General features: G+C 36.6%; 1 protein-coding gene across 1 annotated transcript in view; it reads right to left on the bottom strand.

Moving 5' to 3' along the window:
- Positions 1–9,702: 9,702 nt before the first annotated feature.
- The window catches only part of IL1RAPL2 (interleukin 1 receptor accessory protein like 2), a 720,608-nt gene continuing 712,592 nt past the window's right edge, over positions 9,703–17,718 (bottom strand). Inside the window, exon 12 of the mRNA XM_061178193.1 lies at positions 9,703–10,400. Within this exon, the coding sequence (XP_061034176.1) occupies positions 9,703–10,400 (698 nt within the window). The remainder of the gene's footprint in view (positions 10,401–17,718) is intronic.

Raw genomic sequence — 17,718 nt, 5'->3', positions numbered from 1 at the left:
CCATGTTCTGAGAGTCCTGTTTTTTGTCTAGCTCAGAACACATTACTAATGAGGTCAAAGTTACCGTAGGTTTGTTCCTTGTATGGGCCAGTTAGCTCTGATTTGTTCCATGACCACAGAATGCACCTCTAGCCTCAGCCAGCTATCTAGAAAATGAGTGTCCTTGGTCCTACAGGCAGTCATGCAAGAAACTGAATAGCTGATCTCTACCAATTGGAAAGTAAAATAAAAATGCGTTTCTTATGGATGGTGGGTCAGTGGTGCCATTTTTGTATGAAAACAATTATAATTATTATAATATTAACTCTTATATAGTGACTATTTTGTGTCAAACACTGTTCTTAGCACTTTATGTGCTAAGAACATTAAATCACAATGTTCACAACAACCCTGTTTGTATTATTACTATTCTCATTTTACAGGTGAGGAAATAGGGGCACAGAAAGTTAAGTAATTTGCCCAAGATGAAAATGGATGGCATTCTCATTTTTCTGTTCATTTTCCCACATTCCCTCTGTCAAGAAGGTCGGGTCACAATGTAATGACTGTCTAGAAAATATGTCAAAAGAGGAGAGAAACTTGGATATTTTTGCATAGTGAATTAATTGGTGGACCTGCTACTGTGGCACGCCAGTTGCCCAGTAAAGGAGGTTAATCTAATTCCTATTCTTCCACCCAATATGATAATTATCATAAAAGTACCCTTTGCAAAAAAGAAAGACAATGTTTTTGTTGGCAATAAGTCAGTATATAAAGTATATATTTAAGCAGCCGCATAGCACAGGGAGATCAGCTCGGTGCTTTGTGACCACCTAGAGGGGTGGGATAGGGAGGGTGGGAGGGAGGGAGATGCAAGAGGGAAGAGATATGGGAACATATGTATATGTATAACTGATTCACTTTGTTATAAAGCAGAAACTAACACACCATTGTAAAGCAATTATACTTCAATAAAGATGTTTAAAAAAAAAAAAAGAAACAGGACTATGTGGCTAGGAGCAATGAACTACATTGGGTGGCCTCATAGAACTAAATTGTCTGAATGTTCTGAGGAAGAATGATTTCTTTGACTGGCAAAATGCTTAAGAAACTTTGATCTCCAACCACAAATTGACTTAGAATCCTAAAATTCTAGACCTAGACAGGGCGTAAAGAGATAATCTGTTTTTCTTTTTTTAAAATTGTAAACAATAAATTACTTGTTGAAAGAAGCAAAAGAAAAAAAAATTCCTCTTATATTTTTAAGGACTCCAGGAATTAGAAGTTCACAGATGCTCTCAAATTTATTTGTCCATTTATCAAGAAATGTGATGTGAGCGCCTACTCTGTGACCAGCACTGTTACGTGTGCTTGGATTTTAACAAGGAATAAAACATGACCATTGGTCTTCAGAAACTCTTCATCTAGTCTGGTGTTTTCTGCTTTAGAAAGTAAAGGGTCTCCTTCCTATAACTTTCCTGCCTATTTTTAAATAATTAATTAATTAATTAATTAATTTTTGGCTGCATTGGGTCTTCGTTGCTGTGCGCCGGCTTTCTCTAGTTGCGGCAAGCGGGGGTGACTCTTCATTGCGGTGCGCGGGCTTCTCATTGCGGTGGCTTCTCTTGTTGCAGAGCACAGGCTCTAGGCGCACGGGCTTCAGTAGTTGTGGCACGCAGGCTCAGTAGTTGTGGCTCACAGGCTCTAGAACGCAGGCTCAATAGTTGTGGTGCACGGGCTTAGTTGTTCCGTAGCATGTGGGATCTTCCCGGACCAGGGCTCGAACCTGTGTCCCCTGCATTGGCAGGCAGATTCTTAACCACTGTGCCACCAGGGAAGTCCCTTTCCTGCCTATTTTTTGTTTCATCTTCTAGCATTATGGAAAAGAATTGCTCAGCATCTTACTAATGGAGACTATGTTCATTAAGCTACATTTCCTTTTCCTTCTGGGCAATGCTAGGCTACATTTCCTACCCCCTAAACTCTCTCCCCCTCTCCCCCCTCTTGGTATATGAGTGGTTTTTATGGGCCATTTGGTACCAGCTTCCATGCCCTCTTTCTTTACCAATCTACTGGCTGAATGGTGAGGATTCCTTGGACCTAGAGGATATCAGAGAAACAAAATGGAAAAACCCTATCTCTGACTTTGAAGCAGAGCCTCTCCTCATAACCCCATCTAATCTTCACTGGACTGATTTGAGAAAACAGTACTTGCAGGATTTGGGTTATTGACCTTAACAACAGTTATCTATTCTTACTAATACGATGTCCCTTATAAAATTTCTTCATACTTTAAAAGATGGTAATCACTCTGCCTTCAATTTTGGTGAAACTTTGGTTCCTTGTGTTCAATACTTATGTGGTTATTCATTCTTTATTGTTCGTCACCAGTCCACTCTCTGCACCTCCTCCCACCACTCCAACACACTCCAACATGTCCTTTTTCTCTTTGTGAACATTGTCCACTTTCTCTGTTTTTCTTCTTTCATTTATTACCTTTTTAATTTAAATGTAGTTGATTTACAATATTGTGTTAGTTTCAGGTATACAGCATAGTGACTCAGTTATATATATATATATATATATATATATATATATATATATATATATATATATATATATATATATATCCTTTTTCATATTCTTTTCCAATATGGTTTATCATGGGATACTGAATATAGTTCCCTGTGCTATACAGTAGATCCTTCTTGTTTATCTATTTTATATATGGTACCATGCATCTGTCAGTCCCATACTCCCAATTTATTCTCCCCCCCCACCTTCTCCTTTGGTGACCATAAGTTTGTTTTGTATTTCTGTGAATCTGTTTTGTAAATAAGTTCATTTGTACTATTTTTTAGAGTCCACATATAAGTATCATATAATATTTGTCTTTGTCTGACTTACTTTGCTTAGTATGATAATCTCTAGGTCCATCCATGTTGCTGCAAATGGCATTATTTCATTCTTTTTTATGGCTGAGTAATAGTCCATTGCGTGTATGTGTGTGTGTGTGTATATATATATATATATATATATATATATATATATATATATATATATATATATATACCACAGTTTCTTTATCCATTCATCTGTCGATGGGCATTTAGGTTGCTTCCATGTCTTGCCTGTTGTAAATAGTGCCACTATGAACATTGGCGTGCATGTATCTTTTCTGATTAGTGCTTTCGACTTTTCTGGATATATGCCCAGGAATGGGATTGCTAGATCATGTGGTAATTCTAGTTTTAGTTTTTTAAGGAACCTCCATACTGTTTTCCATAGTGGCTATGCTAATTTACATTCCCACCAACAGTGTAAAAGGGTCCCTTTTCTCCACATGCTCTCCAGCATTTATTATTTGTAGACATTTTGATGACAGCCATTCTGACCCATGTGAGGTGACACCTCGTAGTTTTGATTTGCATTTCTCTAATAATTAGCAGTGTTGAGCATCTTTTCATGTGCCTGTTGGCCGTCTGTCTTCTTTGGAGAAATGTCTATTTAGGTCTTCTGCCCATTTTTCGACTGGGTTGTTTGTTTTTTTGTTATTGAGTTGTATGAGCAGTTTGTATATTTTGGAAATTAAGCCCTGGTCAGTTGCAATGTTTGCAAATACTTTCTCCCAGTCTGTAGGTTGTCTTTTTGTTTATGGTTTCCTTTGCTGTGCAAAAGCTTATAAGTTTGACTGGGTCCCATTTGTTTATTTTTGCTTTTATTTCTATTGCCTTGGGAGACTGACCTAAGAAAACATTGGTACGATTTATGTCAGAGAATGTTTTGCCTATGTTCTCTTCTAGGAGTTTTATGGGGTCATGCCTCATATTTAAGTCTTTAAGCCATTTTTACTTTATTTCTGGGCTCTTATTCTGTTCTATTCTGATCTATATGTCTGTTTTTCTGTTTTTGTGCCAGTACCACACTGTTTTGATTACTATAGCTTTGTAGTATTGTCTGAAGTCTGGAAGGGTTATGCCTCCAGCTTTGCTCATTTCCCTCAGGATTGCTTTGGCAATTCTGGGTCTTTTGCAGTTCCATATAAACATTAGGATTATTCTAGTTCTGTAAAAATATGTCATGGGTAATTTGATAGGGATTGCATTAAATCTGTAGGTTGCTTTGGGTAGTATGGCCATTTTAACTATATTAATTCTTTCAATACAAGAGCATGGCATACATTTTCATTTCCTTGAATCATCTTCAATTTCTTTTATCAGTGTTTTATAGTTCTCAGCCTATAAGTCTTTCATCTCCTTGGTTAGGTTTATTCCTAGGTATTTTATTTTTTTGATGTGATTTTTAAATGGGATTTTTTTTTTTTTTTACTTTCTCCTTATATTTCGCTGTTAGTGTAAAGAAGTGCAACAGATTTCTGTATATTAATCTTGTATCCTGCTACCTTGCTGAATTCACTTATCAGTTCTAATAGTTTCTGTGTGGAGTCTTTACGGTTTTCTATATAGAGTATCATACCATCAGCAGCATATAATGACAATTTTACTCTTCCCTTCCTGTTTGGTTACCTTTTATTTCTTTTTCTTGTTTGATTGCTGTGGCTGGAACTTCCAATACTATGTTGAATAGAACTGGTGAGAGTGTGCATCCTTGTCTTATTCCAGAATTTAGTGAGAAGGCTTTCAGTTTTTCACCATTTAGTATTATGTTGGCTGTGGGTTTGTCATAAATGGCTTTCATTATGTTGAGATATGTTCCCTCTATACCAACTTTGGCAAGAATTTTTATTATGAACTGATGAAGTTTATCAAATGCTTTTTCTGAATTTATGTGGTTTTTGGCTTTTATTGATGTGTAATATCACATTGATTTGCATATGTTGAACCATTCTTGTGACCCTGGAATGGATCCAACTTGATCATGGTGTATGATCCTTTTTATGTGTTGTTGAGTTTGGTTTGCTAATATTTTGTTGGGGATTTTGTATCTATATTCATCAAAGATATTGTTGCTTTTTCTGTTTTAAAACTCATGGCAAACCCCCAATCTCTGCCTCCTAGAGTTTCCTCTGATTGAATAACTTCAGTGTCTTCAAGATCATAATTCTTTACTCCAGAGTGAGGTGAAGAATTTGAACAGAATCAGAAGATGAGACATAAATGATCAAATTCCATCAATTCCTTGTTTAAGATTTTGTGATTATACTCAGTGGAGTAAATGTAATTATTTGTTTCTAAATCAGATTTGCTGAAGCACTTTGCCTTTCCTGACAAATATTCTCCTGCAAACACTTCAGGTTTGCTCCAGTAGCAAATATACCTGTTGTTGTCGCTATCCTTGTCTTTACAGTGTGAGGGTGCTCAGTTAAGAAGGTAAGTTAAATACTCTAAAATAATTCCTTTGATACAACTAAATTTTCTGATCTTTGGAGTCTTTATTGACTGTGTTTCTTCTTCATTTTCCATTTTTCACATCCCACATCCTGCCTATTCCTCTTCATCCTCAAATTTGCCTTTTTTTTGGAGAATATCCAGGCCACCACCCTCCATCTCTTATCACCTCACATGTGGACTATGACAACAGCCCCCTGACTGGCCTCCCTGACACAATTGTTTCCCTCCATCTAATTCTTCTTACCAGGTGCATGTTCCAGAGATTCTCCTGGCCTTATTTTTTATTATGTGCTCACACAGATTTCTGCCCTTGCTAGCCAAATTTGCTCATCAGCTAAATAGGACTTACTATTTCCCCCTCAGTCTTTACATGTGCTATTCTCCACATTTGGGAAATTGCCTTTTTTTCACTACTTGTTCCCTCTGTTCCAAACTTAACTCTTGCCCAATTCAGGACTGAATCACCCCATCTCATTTATCAGCTCTGTGTGTACGATATTAATTTTTCTACACTGGACTGTGTTTTTCAAATACCCCTTTCTTCTTGCATTTGATGTGTAAAATACTTGAGAACAGGGACTTCAATTTTTTAAAAATATTTCTATCATACTTTTTGTAGTGGACAGTACACAGTGGGCATCTAATATTCACGATTGACTTTGGTAATATCTGGAGAAATGTGTTTGATTAACTAACAGTGAGCATTTGGGAAGACAAACTTTGATGGGTGTAGGTGATTTTACAAGTTCTGATTTCACAGTAATTAGAGTGCTGAATAACCTTAAATTGCCTATGGCTGATTTTAGTTCTAAAAAAGACAAATTTGATATGAAAGAGTTTGAAGTGAATTATTGTTTATCAAACAGCCCCATATATTCATCAGAGTGCCTTGATGTTCAACACTGTGACCTCCTATCAAACATCTTAGAACAAAAATGCATGAGTCATAGAGAAATTTGAGCCAGACAATTTTCAACATTAAATTCTCTCCCAGAAAAGAGCAACAACAATTGCAAGTGTTCAAACGTAACTGGACACTATGGAACTATTTTCTGTCTTAACTTCACTCTGGCTTTATCAGATCACTACCTCACCTTGGGAAATGAATACAAGGAGCGTAAAGATTTATATGTGCAATTTTCAAGATATTTCCCTTGGTCATTATTTAATTTTCTAGAAAACGCTTGGTGAAAACCAACTAATTTATTTAAAAATAAAAAGCCAAAGGGCAGTAAATTCTTGAAACCAGTGGTTCTATATACTTGTAAGCCCTTCAACCACCAAGTGCGTCAGGGAGTCTCCTTCTTTTACTTACCATAATTTCCTTCTTTCTCACACCAGCCATTTTCCAACTTGTTACAGAGGTAATCCATAGGCTACTACTCATTTCCGTGTTCTCTTGAAAATCCTGTATAAATTTCTATAAATTTCTTTCATAACTGAACTGTTTCTCCTCTCACTGAAGCCTATTTCCTACTTTTAAACAGCCACAGATCTTCAACAAAATATCAACTTTTCACATGATGAAAAGTTGGGTTCGTCTTATCAGAAGCCTTCAAGTGTCATTTTACCCATTTTTAAATGAGAGTGATTGAAAGCAGAACATATTTGGATCTAATTCAATTAAGACTTGGGATGAGGAGAGATACCTTCTTACGTCTTTTCAAGAACCATCCAGCTACCTTTCAGAGTCTCCATAGTTAGATTGGAGCCCATAGATTGCCAAACCTGCTGGATTTCACACTTTGTCAAATTAAAACCATGTATGTGTTGTTCATCTCCCTGAGCGTTGTTTATTTTTAATGCAGTTTTCATTTCCTATATATCTATTGCTTTTGTGCATTTCTCACTTGTCTCATAATTATTTCTGACATTTTCAGAATTTTTCACCTTAAAATAGCCTCAATTTTAAAAAGTAAGCATACTGTTGGTGGATGAGCTATATAAAGTTGTTATGAATGTATGGGAACTAGTTGCATCAGTATTTTTCTGAATTTCCAAAATCCATTTCAGTGAAAAACTGAGAAGAAAAATTTTTCCCACTGTGAAAGCAACTGGAAGAATGCATCATGTTCTAGACTAAATACTTATTATGCCCATATGGGCTATATCTTTTAAAAAAATCTCAGATGAAAATTGAATTTTGAATTGCCATCTAGAAATAAATTTTTATAGATAGTGTACACATTGGTTCCTGAAAATGGTAGAAAAGGTTTCTTGTCAAGTTCCCCAACACAAGTGTGAATGCTCTGTTTTTGACTACCTACTAGTAGTGAAAGGACACATTGTGGCCAGCCAACTCAAATTGCTACCCACGTTTAATCATTGTAAATAAAGGAAGCAGAGAGACCCATGTTATATTTTCAGAACTGGCATGCTCAATACAGAACTATTAGTTTAAAAATACCACTGAACATTCTATTTGAATTAATCTAGACTTCTGTGAAAAACAAACTAATAAAAAGTACAATTGGTCACTTAAACATGTACTACTCATTTCATGCAGGTTATTAACTTAGTAATTACACATATCATTAAAGAACAATGAGAGTAAATACAACTTTGTAACACTTGGAAAACAGTTCTGAATCGATAAATTTCCATTTTGAAATACCTAAAGTTTCTACAGAAGCAAAATCACTTTTCTCAGTGGAAAAAAAAATACATCTATGAAACACCTATGTGTTGAACAGTACTTTTTAAAGGAGCAACTAATTGTCCCACTGTGAAATGAACATGTATCACTGCTAAGGTTTCACATACTGTTGGTGCATAATGCATTTTCTGAGCAGCTGGATATAGAAAAGCAGCAGAAAAACAAGTACTTGGAACAAAACCCATGGATTATAGGGAATCACTCATGTAAAGAGGTTGAAAGAAATAAAACATGTTACCTAATGTTCTCTTAACACATTTGAGTTTCACAATTACAAGGACTGGGAAAATTCTTAATTTTTACACACTGTGTACATTTGTACTTGTTTATATTTGCCCCAAAACATGATTTAAGAACCATATACAAAATGCCAGAATGAAACTCAATTAACAATTGACCCCCACAGGAATCTTTGTGGAGAGCACACCCAAATTAATTGGAAGAACATAAATTAGTAATTCACAATAAATACTAGAATAGGGGCACATTCCTTACAGCAAATTCACAATATTTTAGATTATTCACAGGGATTTTCTGATATGGTACAGTCACAGTCACAATGTGAGGGTAGAGAAGTTTAGTCTATAAAATATACTCATTGAAGCACCAGGAATAGAGATACTTCTGAAGGAGCCTTGCACACATGGCCAAGCAGATATTGTGTATGTACAGAATAGTCTGTTTCACAACTACATTTCAGATGAGAATCACTGCAATTGCTGCTCTACCACTAGTAAACTTGAATCATTTAGCACTTCATCTGTGAATATTGTTTCACTTCCTTTCTACTGCTGACACTTGCAGTCAATATTTATTTAAATTCAAACTCCAACGATGTTGAAATAAAAGTAGGACGATGTGAGCATCTTCATATAAAGCTTATAGCAGGTCAAGAGATCATTTGGAAAAAATCCAAATCTGATTGTTAGCAAACAATAAAATGCATAACTTAAAATGTGTTTTCAAATTTGTAAAACTTTGTTAATAGGCTAAAATGCCATAAGGTTTGTTTAACACCATCCTAAAAGAACAGCCTATCTATTCATTTGCTTAAGAAATGCACATTGTTTATCTACCTACCAGTTTGCCTACAGAAGATGTGCTTGCCTAATAAAACTAAAGGCTCTCATTATGAGCTGTTGATTTAGTATACAGAGGTTGTCCATTATGTTGAAGAAGTTCTAAACGTTTCAATCACATTTTTTCTTAACTGATCTTCCTCTACAAACAATCTTCCACTTGGGATGCCTCAACACCTCTTTCTTGATAATTCCTGATTTTCGGTTACTCTATAGAAGTTCTCTTTTCCCCTTAAAACTTAGTTCAGAAATTTCAAATTCAGTTAAAGTCTTTAAATTTCCTGCTTTCAAATAACATGTAAATACTGAAATATTCATAAATATTAACTTACCTACCAAACTTGCAGTCTAAGTGGTATCATAAAACCTACTCTATAGAATAGAATTTAATATTGTTTTCTTAAGGAAGAAATCAAAACTGTACATTGGAACAAGGTACTATACTACAAAAGCAGGTCCTTCTATCCCCCCACTACTCTGGAAATGTAAACAAAAAAATTAGATACAAAAGTGATTTCTGTGCCTTTTTCTTTGAACACCTTTTCAGCACCTCAATGTTATTAGGTGTACTTTTTTGCTTGGTATAGCAGAAATTTTGTATGCTCACATAGCTGTTCAGAGGACTTCAGATTTTCCGCTACCAAATATCACTGGTGAAGCTAAGCTCTTTGGATGATAAAGGTAGCAGGGAACTGTTCCTATGAAATTCCTGGGTATCTTTCAGGGCATTATTAAGGGGTAGCTGTCCATTGAGTAGTGTCGGAGGCAGGTTACAATAAGTGTGGTGGTTGCCTAAGGAAGGTACTGGCAAGGTGGTGGTTGGCATCTCGTGTTTATAACCTCTGCAACAGTGCCTCATTTGCATCGAATCTGAATGGTGGAAATCTGGGAGATCAGCTTGAGATGACACCAGAGAGGCCGAGGTACTGGTCATGGCAATAGATGGTATAGGCTGGAGTTCTCCAAAAAGTCCTTGTTCTGCGGAGTCCAGAACATGACACCGAGAAAGCATTTCTTTTTTCCTGATGGGCATTTCATATACTAAGTGCTTCCAAAACTTAGAATTTAATTTGCTGCTCTTGGGTCCCTTCCACTTGATCAAGGACAGAAGTTTGATGCTGCGCTTTAGTGATTCCACTTCCTGGCAATTCACCTTCCCCTTTAATTCTGTACATTCAATCAAAATCACTTTGATTTCTCCACTGACTAGCATGTTATGGAGTCTGCTTTCCAATTCGAAAACACTCCATCCTCGTCTGAGAATATAGTCTGGAGTTAGCACGATAATAAGTCTTCTGCTTTGCTCAACACATCTTGTGAGATCTTCAATGTAGGCTACAAATCACAGAAAGAGAGAAAGAGTAAAACAAAGACATTTCCAGTCTTTAAAGCATTAGGTTTGCACCCTAGTATAGCAAAGATCCAGTCTTGCACTAAGGTACATCACATTTTCTTTTCTTGTATTGCACACTCAGAAAGCTCATTGATTAAAAATAAAAATGAAAAAAAAAAACCAAGCTTCTAATACTTTTCTTTCCCCTCATCATTACTTACAGTGTTCTGTTAGCTATATAAACTCTGACTTCTTCAGAGCTTAGGTGTAGTTCAGTTATTTTTATTTACTTAATCATTTAATTCAAGGCAGGCTTCCAGGCTAGTACTCTAAGTGAACAAGCAATCAGCAGGTTGATGAAAAGAGAAATGGAACCTTTTAATGAAGGTCACTGTATTTATGGGTTTGGTTTGCTTTTCCCCCAGTTTCCAACTACTAAACAAGTAGAGGGTCTATGTATATGTAATATATATATATATATATATATATATAATATATATATATTATTTTTATATATATAAATATATAAATACTTCAAAGATAATGTGATTGATAGAGATGGTGGAAAATCTCTTCTACAATCCTAGCTTGTTTCTCAGAATACCTTCTGCTCTTTGCAACCTTACGTTCTCCATTTTGCCCTTCAAACCCGGAGATAGGGAAGTGGTGTGTGTGTGCCCATGACTTTAATTTGAACCAGCTGCTCTTTGTTCAGAGGAGGAGTGAGGGGTGGAGTCGGAGGTGGGGGATGGTGTGGAATGAACAGTAAAGGGGGAGGAGTCTATTAACTGAGAAGTCTTTGCTCTACTTTGTGGAACAACTCTGAAAGTGAGGTGAATAAGTTATGTCCTTTTCCTAGTAGAAAAACACTCAACGAACTCTAGATTTGTTTATCCCATGGAATAATCCTTTTGCAACCGTGCTTCCCAAAGTCTTATCCGCCAAAAAGGGAAACACACACATGTGTTAACAAATGGAGACTTGGACACAGGTGCTGCAACAGAGAGCTGTCTTTACTAAGCAGAGCACAAGGCCTTGTCTAATGTACAGTGCCCTCTAGCAGAAGCAGTGCTTACAGAAGCATAGCAACATTTGTCACTGCAAATCTGCCCAAGGTTACAGACTGCTTTCAAGGAGTCACGTCCAGTACACAGTGAGGGGCCACCAAACAGCCCAGTACAAGCCATTTGAAAAGAGAAACTTATTTTACAGATGCATATTTTACAGATGATCTCTCTTTTCCAGGGTTTTATTTCTACCATTTGGCAGCAAGAACACTTTCACAAGTGAAAAAGAGCAAATTTTCTATACATCCTACAGATAAACAAAAAACTTTTTGAGATATACACAGAGAATTGCCCATTTAACAATTTGTTGTTACTGCTGTTTTGGTTTTTACTTAATACATTTCAGGACTTTCTCATGCAGTAGTTACAGAGACTGTATCTGAGGGAATAAGGCAACTTCTAAGTGGGGAGGGAACCCATTAAGAATTTTATGCATTTTCTTTTAGAGATCACGTTTTCAAGGAAAAAAAATCAGCATTGAAATCTGCAAAAAATAAAAATGAAAACCAAACAAAAATACCACACAAGTAGCAATGGGGAAGTTATCACTCTGTAATTGTCATTTAGAGAACTGGTGAAACAGAATGGAAGGAAAGGTAGAAAGTTTCAATAGAGTGGAAAAATATTATCCCAATGTATCAACAGCTCTGACTCTTCATTTTCTTCCTTTCTTTCTGCTCCCAAAAAGAAAGAAGTTATGTGGGAAGCTTCATCATTAGAAGTTGGATCTGTAAGATACAGTAAAATAAACTATCATGCATCTTTCCCATTATTCTATTCACCTTTCCTCCAAACAAAATGAAACAAAACCAAACCCCAAACTTATACATGGTATAAGTGCAGGAGTCCATGAAAACACAATTTTACCAGGTTATGTATGAGTTAATTGTTATTTTTACAGAAGAATTCCTTACCAAATGATTTACCGAGGAATTATTCCAAGTAGCATTCTTCCCTCATTAATTGTAGCTTTACATTTAATTTTTAAAAATTGATCTGTACAAACCTTGGCAGGAGCACATTTGTCACAGAAACTATACCTCTATGAACAACATTGTTTCTATGTGTTGGGATGTAGTGTATTTTTAAACTATACTTTTAAAAACAAAAGGTATAAGCTATACATATCTCTATCCACTTCAAGAAAATTACAACTCAAGTGTTCAGTCATAAGAGAAACTATACACATACACACTAATGAATTTGACTGGGATGTCATAGGCTTTGGCTTTATTATCCTCTTTCTCGTTTGGGGAAGGGAACAGGGTACAACATTTTCCCCCATTAATATTGTTCTCCGCCTTCACCAGTCTATTACACTTTGCCATTTGACAGCTAAGCAGAATGCAAAATTTAGGGTTTGGGGGGCTTCTTAGAGATTAATTAAACAGAATTTTCACTTGCCCCCAGAAGGAATGCCTGTCAGGACGGATCCCACTACACTCAGCTGCACAGGGTGTGGGTGTTGAAGGGAACCTTGGAGAGAGGGAGTGGTCCCTGTCTCCTGCATACTACGCTGGCTCTGCTTATCCTGGCAAAGCCTAGTGGAGAGTTGAGGCAACCATCCAGATAATTCCGGCTGAAAACCTGCTCTGGAAGAAAAAAAGGTCTGAATTATCCTGGTTTGCCCTATATATACATTAATCATATGCACTGGAGTCAGTCAGTCAGTACATCTAAATTTTCCCCGGGTAGACACAGCCCAAGTGTCCCAAAGAAAACATGAGCCATTTTCTTGGGCCCTGAATTTCGTGTTCCATTTCACTTGGTGAAAAACCAAGTGGAAGTTTTCAGATGTGAAGCCCACATTTCACTTCTTGGGATGGTGATCAGTGGCTGGGCAGCAACCTCAATGTTTGAAAGCAGCTGGGGAGGTGCCGCTAAGAGCTGCCTGGCTCTAAGGAAAAGAAGGAGAGACTGTGCCCTAGCTTCCATATTCTGGCTTGTTCTCTCTGTTTTTCTATGTTTTTTTCCTCATTCTCACCCCCTTTGCTCCTCTTTCTTTCTCCATTTCTTTTTTTTTCCTTTCCTGTGCTGTCTCTCTTGTCCTTTTACCTCCCTCTTTGCTTTCTTTCTCACTTTTTTCTCCCTTCCCCTGTTTTACTCTCCCTTCCTCTTTTGCCTATCTCCCTTTGCCCCCTTTCTCCCTCCCTTCCTAAATCTTTTCTTTCTGTCTCTTTATCTTTGGGAAAAAACAAGGACCTAAACATCATGAAAAGTATAAATAAATTAGCAAGGGACCCAACAGGTAGAGTTAATATTTTTTACTTGCTAATCTTTAGCCAGGCAGTCATTGCTGCCTCCCACACAGCAAGTGCCCAAAATAATTTTCCCCTTACCGTGGGGTTGCATGTCTGTATCCAATGACTGTGAATTGGAGCCTGATCCATTAGGACCATGTCCTGTTTTTGTATGACCTGTGAGCTAAGAATGATTTTTTAAAACATTTTTAAAGGGTTGTAAAAGAAATAAAGAATATGATGCAACAGAGACCATATATAACCTACAAAGCCTAAAATATTTATTCTCTGGACCTTTACAGAGAAAGGTTGCCACCGCTGAATTAGAGACCAATCAGGATGTTTAGGTTTGGAAAAGTTCCAAATAAACAAAGCAGAAACAGGCATCAAGTTAAGGCATTGCTGGTCCATAGCTAGTGTAGTCCATGACAGGCAGTGGTGTTTGTCATGGTAGGGCTGTGGTTTTGTGGGAGACATGTTAGAAAACTTCAGAAACCATTTTAAAAGGTTTCTTACCACGAAGAGATAATAAAGAAATGTTTTTCAAAAAAAAAAAAAATCCCTAAATCCACAGCGCATAAGAATACTCGCTAAATCTTGCCCTGACTTGTTCAGGCAAATTTAGCAACTGAGTAGCAGGAATCCCTTAAAAGACTCTTTTTTTCCACATAAAAATATAAAGTATCACTTAAATGAAAGGTCATTATTTCTTTGCAGATTTTGGTTTGAAGTAACTTATGATGACAGAAAAAACTAAAGAGGGTTGTGTCTGACAGCATTCTGCTTCTCTAAACAAGGCTATGAAACCACGCTAGATTATCAGCCATGAAACAAAGCTATTACACTTAACCTATTTGTGATCTTCACAATTTTGTAAAAAAACAAACAAAAAAAACGGACAGTTGTATAAACCAAAATTCCAGTGTATTTAGAAAAATAGAATTCAATCTACAAAAGTGACTTGAAAACAGGACACATTAACGAAGCAAAATGTAAACTGAAGGAAGAAATAAAAGGACAAAATAGAAGCAGAAAGAATATAATGGCAGCCCCAAGAAATCACTTCTAATGGGGTGTATATTCTTTCCCAAAAGAACTCAGTACTCTTAAATGTCAGGCTTTGAATCTACTGCAGATGTAGGCAGAAGGACAAGGGGAAAACACTCTCATTCATGAATTTCTATGTGGTCTTGCTACTGCCTACTAACCATCTGATTTATCAAACTAATCAATTAGCTACTTATAAATTATCTTTGTGTTGACACTTCCACTTATGTCAGGATCATTATTAGGGGCAGATAGCATATTAAAAATTAAAAGACAAATAGTCTGTAAACAAAAGCGTAATTTATTACTTTGCCAGGTTCAAATAATAGAATCTTGGTAGGCTTATATTCACAGCTATGTACAACCAATATCAGTTAAACAGACAAATCATTAGGGTGAGATAGGATGCATCAAAACTGATAATACCCCACCAATTTTAGTGAATATTAGTTAATTGATAGCTATCAATGGTGATATTTATTAAACCTATGGATTAATATATCAATACTTAAAATCAAGACAATTTCTGACAGTGATTGAGATGGATCCACTCCTATGACTGGTGAGGAAAAACCAGCAAAAATAATACAGGTTTCACATGTATCAAAAAAAATGTATTACTCCACACTAAATATTTGGTAAAAAATTATTAGACCTCTGGTATAAATAGAGGCATACAGTGAGGTACTTTATAATGTAGTCTTACTGAAAATACTACCTGCATTTAAAATAATGACACTTAATACTAACCTATTGAAAGAGATACAGGTTGACAACCTCACTCTTTGTCTTGGCCAATGTTGCTAAAGCTTTTGGGTCTTGCTTCTGTCTCTGGCAGATGTAAGAATCTGTGTTGTCTGCCACAGAGATTGAGGGTACAAAATTTTTTATTTAGCCAGGTGTGTGTGAGGGGAGTAGGGGGCTTGCTAAACAGTGTGTGATATTACTTGCCCTACAAAAACCTTCCCTGGCCCCTCCTCCAAGTCCTTGGCTTGATAATTCATAGTTCACTGGGCTAAATTTTTTGGCAGGATTTTTGTTTTCTATTGACTAGTGTAAGTGTTCTAACTGATTCTGATTAAAACGTTGATCAACAGTTAACATGGATTTGTTGAGTCCTTGTGAGTGCAGGGAACCACAATTTTTTTACAGTTTTGACTTTGGAGGCTGTATTTCTGGTAGTGAATCCTTTACTTTTGCTATAGCATTTCACCAGTGGATGGACAGGGAAGCATGACGGTGGGTAGAATTTACTCTGGAATGTTGTCCACATCTCTAAATTCTTTCTCTTCCCTCTTTACCTCGTCACTGAGAATAGAGGTAAGTAATAGAACACATTCAGAGAATACTAAAAGAAAGAAAATGTGGAGAGTAGCAAACAAAGAGAGTCTGCAAAATGTCCTTCCCCTCCTCTTTTCCCCCTTAAACTCATGCCCTAAAAATTTGTAGATATAACTAATTCTAATCAGTGCAATCTTGATAAATATGGAACAAGACAACTTGCTCCTTATATAGTCTTTTCTGTGGTTCTTTTGGTACTTAAGACAATTTTATCCTGGTCTTCTACTCTTTTTTTAAGGTGTCTGTTCTTTGTGCTATCCAAAAAGTAGATTTCCTGATTGAAATTCTACACAATGGATTCTTCCTTTACCTCAAACTTTGATGAGAAACCTCAGTCCATTGACCGCAGTACTTTGCTGGGCATATTGGATACAGTTCCCTCTCTCTTGACTCTAACATGAAGGAGATGGTGGGCGTATCTAATTTTATTCCATGTGAGTAAATTGTACACAATGTGTTAAATTTCCATGACTGTGCATGTCACCCCTGCCTCACACTTTTTAGGTCACAGACGTCAGATTGCCTGGAAAAGGAATTTATTACTCCCCAAGGACAATTTCCTTGAATGGTATCCAATATGTCCAGCTATTAGAGGAACTATTGGCAATGAGTAGCTACAGATCCATGTACAAAAATGTTTTTTGCATGCCTCACTTCAGAAGTGACTAGGGATCATGTGACACCAGATGTATTCTCTAGTCATTTGTCATTTCAATGTCAGCACAATCACATGGCCATTAAAGAACTGAAGATTAGAATAATGAGGAAGGTCTAGCAAATGCAAGAATGTAATCAGACATTATAATTTTTCCCTTAAATTACTGAAAGAGTCCTAGGATTCTTGAGTGAGAGAAACTCATAGAAATTTTAGCATGAAAACAAATGGAAAGACAATTTGATATTTGAGGCCAAATTCTTAAATATAATTTCAATAGACATGGCTGATCAGCCATACGCACGATAATATTTTTCGCTCACTAGTGTCTTTCTCTGGTGCAATAATGCAGGAAGAACTCACACAGAGGTCCCCATAGTCTTCCTATGATTAGAAGAGGAAACTGAGCTAAAAGACTTTGAAAGATTTTTTTCTCTTTAATGTGCACTTAATCATCTATAGATTTTTCTATAACTTCAGCCAGAACTAGCTCAATTTATAATTGTTAATCAGTATTGCACATGCACTTTTAAGCACCTTGCTTGCTTTCTCTTAAGGGCAAACAAAAGCTACAGGATTGGGTTGTTTCTACTTTTAGTCTTGGAGTACTATTCTCTCCATCTGACCAGTTGATTAACTTTTATATTTTTATGTTTTTAAATCTCTGCAGAAACACTGAGATAAGATGGGCTCAAAAGCCTAAATGGTACTCATCCAAAAATGTCCCCAATCTCAGGATCTCAACTGCACAGCTGGGTTCTGTTGGTCACATGTCAGCTTCAGAGCACATCTGTTCATTCCTAAAGGATCCACTAGGCCCTATGAACACAATGTGCTCTGTGTAGAGTACTTTACACCACAAAACCCAGCAGCTGCATGGGTGAGAAAATCTCTACTTCTCAAGTTTGTGTCTCTAGGCAGTTTGAGTAGAGTGTTTTCTCTCTGGCTTTCTTTTGGTTGCCTGTCACTC

The sequence above is a fragment of the Eubalaena glacialis genome, chromosome X, assembly GCF_028564815.1.
Source record: "Eubalaena glacialis isolate mEubGla1 chromosome X, mEubGla1.1.hap2.+ XY, whole genome shotgun sequence".
Taxonomy (NCBI): domain Eukaryota; kingdom Metazoa; phylum Chordata; class Mammalia; order Artiodactyla; family Balaenidae; genus Eubalaena; species Eubalaena glacialis.
The sequence above is the reverse complement of the archived record's forward strand: the minus strand, read 5'-3'. Positions and strand labels throughout refer to the sequence as shown.